The 18349-nt window shown below is 39.9% G+C and overlaps 3 protein-coding genes across 4 annotated transcripts in view; all 3 read right to left on the reverse strand.

Moving 5' to 3' along the window:
• LOC139114449 (low-density lipoprotein receptor-like) lies at nt 1–11149 on the reverse strand. Of its 2 annotated transcripts, none has more exons than XM_070676195.1 (5): nt 11001–11149; nt 9905–10248; nt 8927–9052; nt 8657–8770; nt 1–428 (listed from the first exon to the last, which is right to left on the reverse strand). In XM_070676195.1, the coding sequence occupies exons 2-5, from the start codon at nt 10131–10133 to the stop codon at nt 409–411; spliced, it is 489 nt and encodes a 162-aa protein (XP_070532296.1). In that variant the 5' UTR covers nt 10134–10248; nt 11001–11149; the 3' UTR covers nt 1–408. The 2 variants fall into 2 exon arrangements, with proteins under 2 accessions (XP_070532296.1, XP_070532295.1); XM_070676194.1 differs by lacking the exon at nt 1–428 and adding an exon at nt 8179–8298.
• LOC139114450 (MAM domain-containing glycosylphosphatidylinositol anchor protein 2-like) lies at nt 1189–2604 on the reverse strand. Its single transcript, XM_070676198.1, has 2 exons — nt 2248–2604; nt 1189–1343 (listed from the first exon to the last, which is right to left on the reverse strand). Exons 1-2 carry the CDS (start codon nt 2474–2476, stop codon nt 1204–1206), a joined length of 369 nt encoding a protein of 122 aa, XP_070532299.1. The 5' UTR covers nt 2477–2604; the 3' UTR covers nt 1189–1203.
• Nucleotides 10992–18349, reverse strand: part of LOC139113963 (MAM and LDL-receptor class A domain-containing protein 1-like) — an 18740-nt gene continuing 11382 nt past the window's right edge. The window contains exons 11-18 of the mRNA XM_070675436.1: nt 17590–17757; nt 16645–16902; nt 16071–16181; nt 15519–15671; nt 14621–14995; nt 12154–12435; nt 11446–11607; nt 10992–11149 (exon numbers count right to left, since the gene is read on the reverse strand). Of these exons, the coding sequence (XP_070531537.1) occupies nt 10992–11149; nt 11446–11607; nt 12154–12435; nt 14621–14995; nt 15519–15671; nt 16071–16181; nt 16645–16902; nt 17590–17757 (1667 nt within the window). The remainder of the gene's footprint in view (nt 11150–11445; nt 11608–12153; nt 12436–14620; nt 14996–15518; nt 15672–16070; nt 16182–16644; nt 16903–17589; nt 17758–18349) is intronic.

Below are 18349 nucleotides of genomic sequence, written 5' to 3' on the forward strand. Positions count from 1 at the left end.
TACTTTCAAAATTGCAAAAAACAAAAAAAGCATTTGATTTATTTAATCACAAGTAAAAGTCGAGAACAATTCACGTGTTGTCACAATATGTCCTCACCAGTACGAGGTTTCCGTTGAAATTATGTATTGTATTGTTTCTCATTTTAGCCATGACGCAAGTTTGAAAGGCTAACTGAAGATTTCGTTGTTTCGTTTGCCGTATTAATTCTAGAAGGCTGAGCTGTTGAGCATCCGATTGATCGAAGTAAAATATTGTCTATCAAACTTGTATGTTAAAATGTTAAGTAAATGAGGAGAATTGTACAGAAGAACGTGATTTTGTACAAATTGTGCATTTCGTGGATATCCGAGTTACTGCATTCTAAATAAAGTTCACGATTCTGTCTGCTTCAGTGCTATCGCACGTCTCTACGGTTTCACGGTGGTACCTGAAAGAAAGAGAGAGGAAAACGTTATACAGTCACCTGTAATCTAAATATGCCCATATATGGTCAAAGGGGCGTTCCTTGGTATTCAAAATGCCCATTGAGGGGGCTGTTTTTAAAAAGCGGCCACCGGCTTATAATCTGTGATTGATTAGATTTTCTCTTTCCATGGTAACTGCGGCAAAATTGGAACAGGTGACAGTATACCTTTAACGAGGCCCCATATCAACGACGCAAAACAGGTTCGTGGCACTTTACCGCCATAAATACTGGTAGATGCTATACACCCAGCATGGCATGGAACATTTATAATTTGTGCCTTTCAGCGTATGACATCATATCGTCTGCATGCAAATAGACCAACACTCACTGTGATATTTATTAGCCCCGTAACAAATGCATAAACGCGCGCGAAACGTCCATTGGCAAAAATGTTCTGATCTTAAACGCAAACGATATTATTTCTGGTAGAAATGTGTCTGTTCATGGCATGTTTAATACTACTATACTACTTACTGCAGTCTTCGTCCTCGTTCCCAGGACAGTCCTGAATATTGTCACACAACCAATGATCGGGAATACACCAACCATTGTTACACTGCCATTGACCAGGGTCACACGGGGGCCAAGCTGTCATAAAAGAAAAAAAACCGAATTTTTATACAAGATTTTAGGTGAATATGATGATATCTTCGCCCTTCTAGAAGTTGGTACATGTGAATGTGCGACGCCAAAAGAAAGATTTTACAGATATTACTTTTAACTTTTTTGCATCAAGCTAAAGATACCCACCGCATCCTAATTCGTCTTCGTTGTCTGGACAGTCTGGGATTCCGTCACACTCCCAATAGTCTGGTATGCAAGATCCGTCATTGCACTGGTATTCTCCAGCGGAACACGGGGGCACATTGGGAGTACCTGGCAAAAAGGGGAACAGCAAGAAACATTTCCATGCTAGTTTCGTAATAACCACTTCCTAGATTGGAAGATCTGTCGCTCGAGGGCGCTCTCTTCGCTCCCTCTTACAGTCATAAGAGGAGGGGAGCCCCGGAGGGGAGCGTGGGGAGCGTCCTCGAGCGACGGATCTTTCAGTCTAGTCACTTCCCATTTATTTCGAAAAGTTGTCATTCAGGGGCAGATCACCCCCCCTCCCCCTCTTCCCAGCCCACCCCTACAGCTGAAACTTTTGCTCAGTTAGGGACCGTCTGGGCTAGATTGTCGCAGTGGTTCAAAATTGTGTCTGTTCAGAGCGTGTTCCAATGCTGACCTTCAAATGTTCACTTACGTTTGTTGCTGCCAGAATTTTTTAGTTAACTTTTGGTGATTTTTTTTTTCACTATTTATACTTTTAATGCCAATCATAACTTCTTGTTCTACTCCCCGAAGCATGTTGAAATACACAGTACTCAGCTTGTCAATTCAGTCTGCATATGTGCAGACTCTGTATTGTTATTGTCGATGAGGAAATTCTGGCCCACACTTTACACGTACAGAGGCAACGTTGACAAGCTAAATAGTGGTTGATTCGACATGGTTTTGGTGATGAAACAAGAACTTGCAAATGATATACTAAAACATAAATAATGAAAATTCATCAAAAGTTAGAGTTAGAGGCCCTGAAAGCAACTTACTGTATTTGGCTTAATCATAAACTCGTCTGATTTCAACACTTCAAAACTTCCGTTTTTGGGGAGGGGATGAAATTCGTCTGATTTTACTACTTCAAAACTTCCGTATTTGGGGGATGAGGTTTGACATCCATTCGTTTGACATGTGTTTATATGAATTATGCATGGTCCCTCAGATACACAAAGGCACTTACATGCGCCGTCCTTCACGGTGATGTCATCAATGGCCATGTCGCTGGTGTAACTGGGGCCGACATAACCGTCGAAGATCACTCGGAAGAACTCGTCAGAGTAGATGGTGATTTCCTCGAAGTGCCACGTGTCGCCCTGGTCTCCGCTCTTGGAGAAAATCGGCGCACTGAACGTGGACGTGTTCTCGGAGAGGTAGAGGACTTCCAGGGTTCCCATGCCGGCTCCGAACATGTGGTACCAGAACCCGAGACACACTTCGCCTCTCGGTGGGTAGAATATCGGCGAGAAGAGCCTGGCTTGTTCACCGGGGATGCGTGGCGCAGATGACTCGATGTAAAGTAGCTTCCTGTGCAAGAACAAAATGTATCGTGTGAAAAAAATATTGGGATGGCATGCATATGAATTTCCAAAATGGAAAGGCTACCTTTCAGTCTATACAAAAAGATTTAGGTAATATTCGTTAATTAGCTTGTGGAAATTTAAAACTACTAACTTACATGGTAGGCCTATATGTTTTAAGGTAATATGCACCTCGAAAGTGAAAGACTTAAACTTTTGCTCTAACTTTCCTCAAGGAATCTTTCAATCATTCTCTTTCAAAATCAAAAATAAAATAGGGGTCACCGTGCAAATTTTGGTACTAGAGAAACAAATTACCTAAGATTTACCGATATTAGAAATTCAAAATGGCCGCCATCCCTGTGTTAACTCTATGGAGAAAAATAAAAAATTTCGAATTTCGAAAAACTAAGCCGGTAAAAAGTTTTCTTTCACAAAGAGCTTTAAAATGAACCCCCACATGTGGTATATCAGAAGAGAATCATAAAAGTTTGAAATTCCGAATGTCTGTCCCCGAGGTGCGTTCTACCTTCAAGGTATGTGCAACTTAGATCGTCGGCGCTGAGCGCGTGTTTTACTACATAAATGCAAAGAAAATGTGGAATAGAAATTGTGAAAGCGACAACGTAATACGAGGCGCCAAATGTAAAAAAATTAATTTAAACTAGCACCTTATTGCAGAGATGGAACAGCCAGGTAATGTATATAGAGAGGAATTTTTGATATATATATATATATATATATATATATATATATATATATATATATATATATATATATATATATATATATATATATATATATATACCAGTATATATATATTTATCACATGAACTGGCCCGTATCTCCACCTGTGTGACGTACACCAGCACAGATAAGAAATCATATTACCCCTGTTGTACGTCATTAACCGGAACTTTTTTCCTGAAACACAGAATTTGACAAAAAGGTGACCCGGCGCGATAAATCCAGATATGGAAACATAGAAGGCATGTCCAACGAAATTCCAAGTCGCTAAAGCTTTAGCTATTCCCAAGAATTTTGGACGAATATACCTAACAGCAAGAATCGAATGAGCATATCATCGATCATTTGGCTCAGTAACGTCACTGCTCCAGTCGTAAGGCTCATTGTGGACACCGTCGTACCTGGCGATCGCCAAGCGACGTCGTACCTGGCGATCCCGGTTGGCGATAAACCCTAAAGATACACCTCAACGAAAGTTCAACTTAATAAATGAGTACCGTATAATCTTCGGGAAAGCGACATAGAAGGCACAAGCATAAAGTCATTCGACGAACAACGATAAATTTCCTTCATCACACAAAGTATTCCGTCGTTTCTCGATCGAGATCAAACCTGCAGCGGAAGGCTGTAGTGAAGACATATACACTCTGCAGTGCAGCGCTGTAGAATCCGATTTATTTTGAAAGTTGACTCGGACAACACTCACTGTACAACAGAACAGAGTTCCCATCAAGTAACAAAATGAGATGCACCTACGGGCGATACGTGTCACAGCAAACATCAAAGTCCATAAAACGAAAACATTGATTGACGACTGAGATGGCCACCGGCGCGGCGGAGACCGGTGACGTATACGGCAGTGCCAACAAAACAAGCGTACACTCTGTGTGTCATCGATCTGAATCTTTCGGGCTCGCTATAAGGTCGTAAACTTGTGATATTTTAAAAGCCACAGCATATCTAAGTATGATAACTACTGTTTCGATAGTGCCATTGTATTAACTTCATAAATGTAATTGTAAATATTCTAAATAACTCAAAATACTATGCCTATCCGTCGGTAGCACGGTACGGTGAAAGCTATGATGGCAGACTTGCCTTGGCATCGCTCCAGCGCGAGACAATGATTGACACGCGCACGTGACCGAATCCGGATGTCTGATTGGTGGAGATACCTTTCGCTGTAGCGAAATTTCAGCTTAATCGGATTATGAATGAAAGTATACCTGTAAACATTTGCACATCTCCTGGGTGACGGGCCGCTTTACTCGTTAAATGAAAGTAATCCGCGTAAATAAAACACAAAATCGCGATAAAAATCATGCAATTTGTTAAAATAATTTTGATCCATCCACATCAAAGAAAAATAAGAAGACTGTTCATGTGATAAATATATAATCCCATGGAATTTTTCTCTGTTTGACGTCATCGTATACTCGTGTTTTTCGCGGAGCCGCACAACTTCTCGCCTTCGGCTCGAAGTTGTACGGCTCCGCGAAAAACACTCGTATACGATGACGTCAAACAGAGAAAAATACCATGGGATTATATATAAAATATATATATATATATATATATATATATATATATATATATATATATATATATATATATATATATATATACACGCACATACAACACACATATACATTGGCCATACATATGTATGTATACATATACATATGCATATAGGGTATTCATTTATAGATGTTGAATACATAGATACATAGATACATGCATACATACATACATACATACATACATACATACATACATACATACATACATACATACATACATACATACATACATACATACATACATACATACATACATACATACATACATACATACATACATACATACATACATACATACATACATACATACACACACACACATCACACACATACATACATACATACATACATACATACACACATACACACATACATACATACATACATACATACATACATACATACATACATACATACATACATACATACATACATACATACATACATACATACATACATACATACATACATACATACATACATACATACATACATACATACATACATACATACATACATACATATAGACAGACCGACAGACAGTCAGAAAGACAGACAGACGAAAGTTTTGCTGTGCTTGTAGGGGGATCTGACAATTTTGGTGTTACCTTTTTACGATTCCATGGTTTGATGGGTAATTCAATGAAACTTTAATAACATTAATGTCACACAATTGTTCTAAAGGTCGTAATAATTAAAAAAGGTCTAGAGCCATTTTGTCGCATTTCATTACTTTCGTCTGGAAACAATCTAAAAGTGTATAAATTTTCGGAAAAAACAATCAAGTATAGGCTTAGTATTTGGGTAGAAACTGCACTGTTGATAATTTTTTCAATATTTCTATGCAATAATGTATGAAATACAGTTTCTTGCTGTCTCCCTACGGTATGCTGAATATATTCAGTTTGTCGACAAAAGCCTGCGTATAAGAATATTGGGTGATGATTGAATTAGAGTCCAGACTGAAAGTCATTTGTCAATGATAATAATGCGGGGTACAGTCTCAGGCTGTGTTGACAAGCTGAATACATACAGCTGCCGTGCAACTGCCAAGGGGTAGTGTCACCGTCACTGCATACTGGCAGTGACAGAGATAGATCTGACTATGAAGTAGCTGAAGAAGAGTTCGGGTTATGTGACGCTAATGACAGTGAATATCCTTGTACACTTGATCAGACCAGAGAGCAACACATGGAAGACCAGGAGACTTGAAAACTATCTGGGATTTTTGAATTCTGGTTTATTAGAATAATCAAATATTTAAAATAAAAGATGGAGGTCATCATGCCTGTAATGTATTCTCCAAATTTGTTTTAGGTCCTTTTTGTTGTGAACGCTCAGCATTTTTCGGGGAAGCTGATTGTATTTTTGCTCGTTGTAGATCGTCCAGACAGAACCTCTCCGCGACGCTGAAAAGCCGTAGACTTTGAAGGGGCTGTACACTGCATCGCAGAGAACACGCTTGCCAAGATCGTGAAAGATCCAGTGTTAAGAGCATCACTGAGATCGCGTGTGACTTCGAAACAAAATTTGGCTGGATTTGCTCCACTATCTGTGCAAAAGTGTATTTTATGTTGGGGTAGATTACATTCCATGGCCTTGGTACAGATTATTCTTTATATCTTTAGCGGTAGACCACTTTTCAGCGTATGAAATTTAATATATTTACCTTATAAAAAGCATGCAAACTGCTGCTAACAAAGTGACGTAGTGGTCCTGGTATTATCGATTTAGCTAAATAATTTGCACAATTTTCTTTCTCAATGAAGACATCGCCTGATCAAAACTAAAGTGAAGGTGACGACAGCATTTTCGCTGTTTCATTCTCTGTTTTGAAATTCGTGTTAAAGACGTTTGGTTTACATCGACTGAAATACTAAGTGCTTACTTGAGTCCAAGCTGGTTCAAGTTATTTGTAAACGTCCTATTCAAGGCTGCTACTTTGCACAACTAATAAAAACTAAAAGAAATATATATATATATATATATATATATATATATATATATATATATATATATATATATATATATGTGTGTATGTGTATGTATATACACATACACATATATATGTATATATATATATATATATATATATATATATATATATATATATATATATATATATATATATATATATATGAGAAAATTAAAATTGGGCAACACTTAGTATTGATAGACATGGAACTCTTCCTGAAAGAAGTGTTAAAGTGCCTGTCACAAGATTTTGAAGTAATCATAATGGTCGAAATTGATTAGTCGAAGATAGTTTTTTACTTTGCTTTCATTTGAGCTTTGGCACGCCGATAGCCGATTCTTTGGGGTTGCGAAAAAGAATACGTGTGCTTCATTGACCTTTATTTCCTCGATTGTGGGCAGGCGCAAGGCCAATGTCCCAATACCTTAAAGTGATTATTCCAAGGCTCGTAGATCGGGGATTCTTGAGGCAATATGCTTTCCCAAAACCTCCTGAAAGTTTAACTGTAAATAATGGAACTGACTGCTATTTCTTGAGATGAGTGGCATATAATTAATTATACAGCAAAAGCTGCATAGTGTCATGATACATACCTTCAAAAGAGTTGAAAGGCGACTACTGACGTACGTACCTTTAACGGACAATATAACAGAAAAGCAGTTGTATTATACCTGTGTTACATGAATCCCAAGTGTACTATACGCCCTCTAGCGGACTAGTTCCTCACTTGTTTTATCGTAATTTGTAGCCTCCTATCCTTTTTTCAAGAGACTAATTTTTTTAAAACGCAATGAACTGATGTCATGTATACGCAGTGAATAATTTCTGGCCATCTGGTCTCTTTCTGTTCAAAATTATGTTTTCGCTGTTTCTCCTCCGTAAACTAACCATATAAAAACACTGGACAATTTTTTATTGTACTGATTTCATGCGTTGGGCGAGGCTCTGTCGTCTGCGATTTGGTAACAGTATAAAATAAACATGGCGGGAAAATGAAGACAGCTTGTACGTATCAATACTTTCAAAATTGCAAAAGCATTTGATTTATTTAATCACAAGTAAAAGTCGAGAACAATTCACGTGTTGTCACATGTCCTCACCAGTATGAGGTTTCCGTTGAAATTATGTATTGTATTGTTTCTCATTTTAGCCATGACGCAAGTTTGAAAGGCTAACTGGAGATTAATTTTTTCGTTTGCAGTATTATAAAACTCTAGAATGCTGAGCTGTTGAGCATCTGATTGATTGAAGTAAAATATTGTCTATCAAACTTGTATGTTAAAATGTTCAGTAAATGAGGAGAATTGTACAGAAGAACGTGATTGTGCAAAAAATTGTGCATTTCGTGGATTTTCGAGTTACTACAGTCTGCTTCAGTGCTATAGCACGTCTCTACGGTTTCACTGTGGTACCTGAAAGAAAGAGAGAGGAAAACGTAAACGAGGCCCGAATTCAACGTCGCGATACGGGTCCGTGGCACTTTACCGTCCAAAAGACTGCTAGACTATGTAAACCTAGCATGGCATAGCAACATTTATATATTGGGCCTTTCAGTGTTTGACGTCATATCGTTTGCATGCAAATAGACCAACATTCACTGTCACTGTGATATTTATTAGCTCCATAACAAATGCATGAACGCGCGCGAAAAGTCCATTGGCAAAAATTTTCTGATCTTAAAGGCAAACGATATTATTTCTGACAGAAATGTATCTGTTCATGGTATGTTTAATATACTAGTTTAAGCTACTACTATGCACAACTACTTACTGCAGTCTTCGTCCTCGTTCCCAGGGCAGTCCTGAATATTGTCACACACCCAATGATCGGGAATACACCAACCATTGTTACACTGCCATTGACCAGGTGCACACGTGCCAAAGTCTGTCATGAAAGGAAAAAATATTTTATACAAGATTTTAGGTGAACATGATGATATCTTCGCCCTTCTAGAAGTTGGTACATGTGAATGTGCGACACCAAAAGAAAGATTTTACAGAGATTATTTAACTTTTATTGCATAAAGCCAAAGATACCCACCGCATCCTAATTCGTCTTCGTTGTCTGGACAGTCAGGGATTCCGTCACACTCCCAATAGTCTGGTATGCAAGATCCGTCATTGCACTGGTATTGATAAGGGGCACACGTCGGCAAATTGGGAGCACCTGGCAAAAGGGGAACAGCAAGAAACATTTCCATGCTAGTTTCATAACAACCACTTCCTAGATTGGAAGAGCCGTCGCTCGAGGGCGTTCTCTTCGCTCTCCCCTCTTACAGTCGTAAGAGGAGGGGAGCGTGGGGAGCGTCCTCGAGCGACGGATCTTCAGTTCAGTCTAGTCACTTCCCATTTATTTCGAAAACTTGTCATTCAGGGGCAGATCCCCCTCTCTTCCCAGCCCGAACCCACAGAGCTGAAACTTTTGCACAGTTAGGGACCGTCTGAGCTGGATTGTCGCAGTGGTTCAAAATTGTGTCTGTTCAGAGCGTGTTAGGAGCCATTCCAATGCTGACCTTCAAATGTTCACTTACGTTTGTTGCTGCCAGAATTTTTAGTTAACTTTTGGTGATTTTTTGACTATTTTTCTTCCTTTTAATGTCAATCATAACTTCTTGTTCTACTCCCCAAAGTATGTTGAAATACACAGTACTCAGCTTGTCAACTCAGCCTGCATATGTACAGACTCTGCATTGTCATTGTCGATGAGGAAATTCTGGCCCACACTTTACATGTACAGAGGCTACATTGACAAGCTAAATAGTGGATGATTCGACATGGTTTTGGTGATGAAACAAGAACTTGCAACTGACATAATAAACAAAAATAATGACAATTCATCAAAAGTTAGAGTTAGTGGCCCTTAAAAGCAACTTTATACTGTATTTGGCTTAATCATAAACTCGTTTTACTACTTCAAAACTTCAGTATTTGGGGGGTGGGGAAAGGTTTGACATCCATTTGTTTGACGTGTGTTTATAATTATGAATTATGAATGGCTCAGATACACAAAGGCACTTACATGCGCCGTCCTTCACGGTGATGTCATCAATGGCCATGTCGCTGGTGTAACTGGGGCCGACATAACCGTCGAAGATCACTCGGAAGAACTCGTCAGAGTAGATGGTGATTTCCTCGAAGTGCCACGTGTCGCCCTGGTCTCCGCTCTTGGAGAAAATGGGCGCACTGAACGTGGACGTGTTCTCGGAGAGGTAGAGGACTTCCAGGGTTCCCATGCCGGCTCCGAACATGTGGTACCAGAACCCGAGACACACTTCGCCTCTGGGTGGGTAGAATATCGGCGAGAAGAGCCTGGCTTGTTCACCGGGGATGCGTGGCGCAGATGACTCGATGTAAAGTAGCTTCCTGTGCAACAACAAAATGTGTCGTGTGCAAAAAATATTGGGGTGGCATGCATATGAATTTCCAAATGGAAAGGCCACCTTTCAGTCTATGCATGGACGTACCCGCGTTTTACGCTTGACACAAATACCACGTCGTTGTACTTAACGCCACACAAAGATTCCGACAATATTCGTTAATTGTCTTGTGGAAATTTAAAACTACTAACTTACATGGTAAAGGTTTTAAAAGTATGTGCAACTTATATCGTCGGCGCTGCGCGCGTACTTCAGATATGCAAAGAAAATGTGAAACACAAATTGTGAAAGCGATAACCCAGATGTATATTGTTAAAATGAGAGGCGGTCTGTCGACTGACGGAGATAGAGAGGAGCGAGGGAGAAATAAGCAGACAGACATAGAAACAGAGACAGTGACAGACAGATAGTGACAGGAGGTGCAAGAACTCGGGAGACAGAGAGACAGATTGACAAGGACATACATGCTTAGATAGGGACAGAAATTCAGAGACATTAAAGGTGAGAGAGAGGCAGAGGCATAAAGAGGGCGAGGGTACTGGAGAGATAGAAAAGGCGTAAAAATACTAGAATTATGGAAGATAGATAAATTTTATATTCACTTTCTTTTCTCCTACCAAAACCTGTATGCTATATCAAAAGTGTCGACCAATGTTCAAAACTCGAACTATTCGTGGAGCGCTATCTGTCAACACGGACAAAGCCATGCAGGGATGAAACAACGCATCATTAACCCACCAGAGCCAGTCGTGCGATCTCCAGTTGGTCCAGTTCCGATACTAGGAGTTGATCCGGAGTACAACGTCCATTCGAAATCATCACGTAGGTATTGTACAAAGCCACATCTGTCAGTGAGCTCGAAGTAACAATCGAATGGAGTGGTACACCTGCAATAATTCGTGTTTCAGAACAAGATATTCATTATACATGCATGCACGCATGTATGTATGTTCGTATGTATGTATGTATGTAGTATGTATGTATGTATGTATGTATGTATGTATGTAGTATGTACGTATTTATGTATGTTTTATATATATATATATATATAAAACATACATAACATAACATAACATAACATATATATATATATATATATATATATATATATATATATATATATATATATATATATATATATATGTGTGTGTGTGTGTATATATATATATATATGTTGAAATACCAGCTTTAGTCGTAAGAGACAAATTCGTGGCATTGGTGATCATAATCCAAACGTACTTACCTATCTTGTTGAAGAGGACGGCGAAGGCATGGAAGCCACGGTAGGTAACGCTGAAGTCGGTGACAAATGACATTGTGATCTCTCGGTCCAGTGGGAAGTATACTGGTTGAGACGACATAAGTAGAAAGAAAGTTAGATCCTCGGTCATATGGGTCTCCGTGTGTCCCCGTTTCTCTGTGTGTCTGTGTATAGTGTCCCCGTTTCTGTGGGTTTGTGTGTGTGTTAGGAGGGTAAGAGTGCTTATATATGAGTCTCTGTGTTAGTGCATCCACGGGGCAGATCGGTTACTACTATCTTAAAAACAGACGGAGCTATTAAAACTTTGACTTGCGGGATATCTGTACGTTTTTAACCATTTCAACAAACTTTAAAAGTGTCGCCCTGCTAGATTGGATTCAACTTGTTGAGCAACCTTCCGAAGTCGATTGTGATGCATGTGAGTCGTACCCTATACACTTACATACATTTGTTCCTAGGGTTTTCATAAATTATGTTAGTTTATCCCTCAAAACTCTGCTGTGTGTTGGGGGGTTTAATTAAGACTGTGACGTTGTTTGTGGGTCTGTGCACATACTTATCAGTCGTACCAACGTGTGTTAGCCTTTCAGTGAAATCGTATACGTGTATCGTAACCAAAAGCGTTCTTACTCGTTCCGTTGACTCCTGGCTTGGTCGTGCCGCAAAAGCGTATGTCCTCGATGATGAGGGCGTCACACCCGCAGTCGTTCCCACACGACTCGATTTCAATGTCTGTGAAGTAGATTGCCGCGTACTGGTTGGGCGGGACGTAGAATGTATAGTTGCAGTGCAGGTTGTTGTCGTAGTTGTTGGGATAGTTGGGGCTGTTGAACTGGGTGAAGTTCTCGTAGATATGTCGGTTGCATTCATCTTGTGGTGTTGGTGCCACTGTAGTCGGGGTGTCTACCGTCCCTGTGAGGGGGAAGAAAGAATTGTGGTCTCTGCAGTTTACAATTTTAATAATCTCACCACTTCCTACAGTTTCATAAGAGGGTACGAGAATAATCATCTCAGCGTTCCACGCGTTTGGTTCCGAAAACACGATTGGAACTAATTTGGGATAATTGGATTTTCATATTCTTCAAATTTTTCAAAAATGTTAGGTGCCGTATAGCTGAATGTTGCAATATTGCAAATCACTCATAAAAACAAGTGTTTAACGTAAAAAGAAAAGCAGATGAAATTACATTTGTAGACGAAATCGACATTACTTCATCATCCCATTATCCAAAATTAGTTCCAATCGTGTTCTAAGTAACTTTTTGGCGGGAAACAGCAAACGATTTGACAAAATGTGCTATTGTTTACAAAATAAGCCAACCTCTGAATTACCAAAGGAATAGAGTCGCAGTTTTTTTGTCGAATTATGTATTGAAAAACTTTCTCAGACTCAATCTTGAACTAAAATATAGTGTTTATCAATGCATGGCGTTCAGGTTTTTGTTGAAAATAAAAACGCCACTAGAAGGGCACTGGTACTGGTCTCTCTGGCGTGGGGGGGGTGAAGAGCTGTTTTGCTGGCAAGTTTCAATAGTTCACAGGTTCTGACCGACAGAACCAGCTTCTCTCGTCGTCTTAACAAGTGCGACACAAAATATAATGACCTTAACGCACCAACTTTATCCCTTCACTTCAGGTAAAACTTGCGCCGCGGCCTTACGGGTAGATTTAAGCACTCTAAAATTATTAGAATACTTCGCCGGTCTTGTGGGCACCAATTTTAAACTTGTGGAGCGAATGAAAGTTTCACCGTCCTGTTTCTGTGAAAATCGATACTGTTATTTTCCCTACAGAGCTAAGTGGACAATAGCTTGATAGCGGCCATGTTGGATTTCATCCTCATATGTCGGTAAATTTGAATGATTTGTTTCTACCATATCAAACTTTGCATGGTGATCGTGATTTTAAAAATTTATAAGCTTTAGACATTAAAAAATCTTTGTTTACCGTCCGCCTGCTGGTAGTTTTTCAGAGAAAATTAAGAAACAAACACAATGTTAACACTATTACAAACAAAAATATAATTTTCCAAAAGAAATCAAATAAAATTGAGCATATATTAATACGCTTGTGTTTTTTGCCTATGTTTGTTTTTTCACTGGCCATGGCTGGCTGTTACGTTTTTTCAAAAATCCAAGGACGTCAAACAAAGAATATTCTTTAAAACGGCCTTATTTTGAAATGTGATTGCTTACTTGGAGGAGAGTTTGATCAACGGTTTAAGTCTTTCAGTTGAAGGCGTCAACTATTTTAAGGTGGCACGGGCATTTTGCGCAGATTTTTGGACTCTAAAATGTTTACAATCCTTTGCCGGTCTGCTGACTGTTGATTCATTTTGAAGCTTGTTGAGCTCAAGTTCTCAAAATGTTCCAAATGTGGTCGGTGATCCCCGCTTTTGTGTACTGATTAAGAAATAATTGAAAAAACTTTCCTTGGGGATAATTTGGAAAAAAATAAATGTTTCAGCTTCAGAGCAAGTAGTAGGCTAGCCTACTTCTAAAGTGGATGCAGATCAAAATACAATCCTGTGAAAATTAGACCCACAAATCTACCGCCCAAGTTTAGATCACTCCGCGTAGGCGAGCCACACTGGGCAATGAACGTACTTGGAATGAGTGATCACGTGATATGCAGTGTTTTTGAACATTTATCCCTCTCTTTACTCTTAAGGTAGTCTGCACCTCGAAAGTGAAATACTTAAACTTTTGCTCAGACTTTCCTCAATGAAACAAACTTTTGCTCAGACTTTCCTAAATGAAACCGTCGACAGTTTTCTTACCAAAGCAAGAATAAAATCAGGGGTTCCGATCAAAGCAAAGTTTGGTACCTATCACACATTTACCGATGTTTGAAATTCAAAATGGCCACCATCCCTGTGTTAACTCTGCGGGGAAAAATGGAATGTTCTACTTTCGAAAAACTAAGACGGTGAAAATTATTTTTACACCAAACGCTTTGAAATGAGCCCCATTCATCTGGCAGAGCAGAAACACAAAAGTGTTGTAAAAAGTAGAAATACTAAATATCTGTCCCGAGACACATTCTTCCTTAAGGGTCTCAGTTACAGTGGCAGACATGAAGATGTCCGTTGACTTACCTGAAGTTGGGCATCGACCGATTGTTATGTCGACATCGTCGATGGCTATATCACCGAGATAGCCGCTTCCGCAGATTCCGTCGAAGGCGATCTGGAAGTAAGTGTCGATATTGACTTCTAGCTCGTGGTGAAGCCACTGGTTCCCTTGGTCGAACTGCCTGAGCCAGAGTCGTGTGCTCTCGGTGTCGTTCGGCTGTGAGCCGAAGACCTTCACCAGGTTCACGGTAAACGTGTTGATGTTAGCACCGAACATGTGGTACCAGAACGAGACACAGGCCACCCCGTCGGTAGGTGCCCGGAATATCGGGGTCAGTATACGGGCTCTCTCTCCGAATATTCTCGGAAACGAGGTCTCAATAAACATGTAGTTTCCATCTGAGAATGACGAATTCGTCAAAGAAAGGGAAATTTTTTTTTTTCAAATGTGGCAATGGAAATGATCACATACGAAACTGCTAAAAGCTCTTTCTCAAGGGAGCGGGTGTTTCTGTTAGAAAGTGCTCTACATAACAGGACGTTTCATGGACAAACGCCAAAGGAATATATGTTCAACAGAAAAGTTAAGGACAGAAACTGAAGCCCGGGGCTATATATAGGTAGATGCACTACTTTATGTTTCGATATTAGCATGTAGACGCATGGCTTTTTGTAAAAGCGTGAAGGTTTATTTTTCATTGCTTATCATGTGTTTCATTCTGAACCATACTGTTATATTCAATAAGCCCTCTGCTTCGTCAAAAAAAATACTGAGCAGTGAATATGTTAGCTCGAAAATTTTGACACATTCCTATACACAGTCTCAATGATACGATGACCCCCCCCCCAAAAAAAAAACCAAAAAAAAAAAAAAAAAACAAAAAAAAACAAAAAAACCAAACAAACAAAAAAACATACGTACTGAGATCACCGAAAGTGTGATCGAAAACGGGTCCGGTGTTGGCGCTGGGGGTTCTACTGGACCCTTTAGTCCAGTCAAAATAATCCTCCTCGCTCTGCATGTAGCCGCAAGTGTTGAGGGATTCGAAGGAACAGTAGTTTGGCAGATCGACAGCTGAAATACAGATCAGCACTTTTTAGGGAAAAATGCAGAAACTTGTAGCGTTTTGAAATACAGAAAAGTGGCGTGTGTAGCCAGGCAGTCTTTAAATGAGACGTTATAATTATGATTGTCTTTCTGTTGACAGGCACCCATGTAAAGACATTTACATCGCGAGGAAAATTTACTTTCACCATACTTGATGTGCGGAGGCTTTTAACGAACGCAGATAGAAATTGCATATGAAAACAAAAATAAAGAAAGAGAAAATCTAAAGTAAATATCAAACGTTGGACATCTCTTTCAAGTTCGCACAGCTTCTGAAATCGATCTCTTAGTAAATATGGGGAAAAAATGGTTCGACATCGACGATCACTGTTCGAGAGAGAAATGTGTCTTTGCTGGCGGACTTACCTGGCAATCCAGGCAGAATCTCGACGGAGGCATAAAAACCTTTGTAAGTGATGGAAAAATCGCTCTGGAAGAGGATTTCGTTAACTCCATAGTTGTTTGGCAAGAGGTAAACTGTTAAGAAGATAAGATAAAGAAAATAACGGTTCTTACAACAGCACTGTATCCCAATGCAATCTCATGAGGAGGTCAAGGACGATAAAGGGCGCAAGAGGAATTAGACATGCTTTTTTTGTATTAGACTTTGTATTAGACTTTTTTCTGGTTATCGCTTCAAATCTATACCATGTCCATTTTTCCCTTTTTTATGTTCCAAAAAGAAACATTAATAATAGCTCCCCAATCCACCACTAACACATAACCTAAAGTGGTTCACAATATTGACTCAGTGTGTAGGGCTGCCTTCTCTCCTGAACAATAAAAACGTTTGAATTATAGAGTAATTGGCTGCTGCTGGTGAAAAACAAAACAACTACAACAAGAACTGTTGTGGTTATAACAGACTTTTTACCGAAATTTCAATTAACAGAAGATAAGCCCCCTCCCCACTCCCCTTTCGATTTACGTTCGCACTCACCGGATGCGAAGAAGGTCTGGCCGCAGAATCGGATGCCATCGATGATCAGGGCGTCACAGACGCATTCGCCAACGCCGCACACCTCGATTTCCACCTCCTGGAACAGCAGGTAAGCATAGTGGCCGTCGGGAATGTGGATGACGTAGGTGCAGTCGGCATTGTTCGGGTAGTTGTTCGGGTAGTTGGGACTTGAGATGTAACCCGAACTGCATGTGAAGTTGCCATTGCAGCTGATATCGCAAAGTGGTTCGGGTGTCGCTAATGGTGAAGTAAAAAAAAACCAATACTTGAGTAATTTCTTTCCGATAGCAACCTTTCGTTCAATGGCTTGTTGATAAAAAAATACTCGAAATTTTGCGTATAGCATACGCTTCAAAATAATTTAAACAAGTGTAACCCTGCCCGGACTGAAAGATCCGTCGCTCGGGGCGCTCTCTACGCTCCCTCGTAGAGGGCGCCCTCGAGCAATGGCTCTTTCCGACAGTCTAGCCTTGCCCAAAAGTCATGGAAAACCTTCATTTATGGACAAATATGAATATAATCTGTGCATCTATGATGATATTGACGAGGGTACAGGTTATCGATCGTTAGTTTCGGGTGTGGGTGTAACTGCATTCGTATTTAATCTTCTTTTGATGATAATTGTAAGCTTATTATTCTAGTGTACGTAGTTTCTATATTGAAGTGTTAATATAGAATAGGTTCATCGCAAATTAACACTTATCAATATAAACCTGTTTTCTCATGGATCGTCCACAGCCGTACATCACCCTTTGGTGCGCACTCTTTGTGTGCCCAAGTAAAATCGATTCTATCTATTAAAGCACAAGTGCTCGGATTTGCTGAGGGGTTTCTCAGGTGAAACTCAGATCACGCAATCGACGATAGTACGATATCGAGCGCAGTTAGACAGGAAATTTTCAAGAAGACGTGTAAAGTACTTACGCGTGCTGGTTCCGCAGTCGTCTTCGTCTTCGCCTTCACTGCAGTCTACGATGTCGTCACACACCCACCAAAGTGGAATGCAGGTACCGTCGTTGCATGTGAACTGTGTGGCTGGATCACAAGGCATCCTGGTCGATATATCGTGTGCGGTCGTTGGCGCCTCAGTAGCTGGTGAGCAAATCATATCAGGTCATGAAAGTCCTGGCTTTTCCTATGAATCGTCAGCCGCAAAAGCCGTTTATTTCTTATTGACCCGTGCGGTTTTTCACATGTTCCCTCGCCTTCAACACTGCATTATGGTGTATTTTCAATCAACATACATTTTTTAGATCCACTATCGACTCTGTGTACTTTTTTCACCCATTGATAAATGTGCACTATTGTATGCTATTAAATTCATTAATTTATTTTTTTGAGTCGCATTTTCTGACGTAATCCAACCATTTACATTCGTCTTTCCTTCATCAACGCCATTCGGCAAGGCTGAAAACTACTTGGCTTTCATTGGACAATTTTACAGCTCACAATAGCCTTAGGGGGTCCAGTTGCTTTGCAAAGCTACGATAGGACTCCTAAAAATCCAAATTTGTTCTCACAACAAAGGTTGACCCCAGCGTCAGTCGACCCGTCCATCTCGTCGACTTATTTTGCTGTGATAGTTTTAAATCTATAATGTCTCTGGCAGTTTCAGTGATCAGTGTTTGGACCAAGGGGTTGCAAACGTCTTCCTTAGTGTGTATCTTGGGGAACAATAACATTT

The sequence above is a fragment of the Ptychodera flava genome, chromosome 16 (assembly GCF_041260155.1).
Source record: "Ptychodera flava strain L36383 chromosome 16, AS_Pfla_20210202, whole genome shotgun sequence".
Classification (NCBI taxonomy): Eukaryota; Metazoa; Hemichordata; class Enteropneusta; family Ptychoderidae; genus Ptychodera; species Ptychodera flava.

Coding starts and splice junctions, on each gene's coding strand:
- LOC139114449 (XM_070676195.1), bottom strand. CDS start 10,133: ATGTTCGGAGCCGGCATGGGAACCCTGGAAGTCCTCTACCTCTCCGAG. Junction 9,053..9,904: donor CACCGTGAAGGACGGCGCAT/GTAAGTGCCTTT, acceptor CCCTTTTGCCAG/GTGCTCCCAATTTGCCGACG. Junction 429..8,656: donor GAACGAGGACGAAGACTGCA/GTAAGTAGTTGT, acceptor TCTTTCTTTCAG/GTACCACCGTGAAACCGTAG.
- LOC139114450 (XM_070676198.1), bottom strand. CDS start 2,476: ATGTTCGGAGCCGGCATGGGAACCCTGGAAGTCCTCTACCTCTCCGAG. Junction 1,344..2,247: donor CACCGTGAAGGACGGCGCAT/GTAAGTGCCTTT, acceptor CCTTTTTGCCAG/GTACTCCCAATGTGCCCCCG.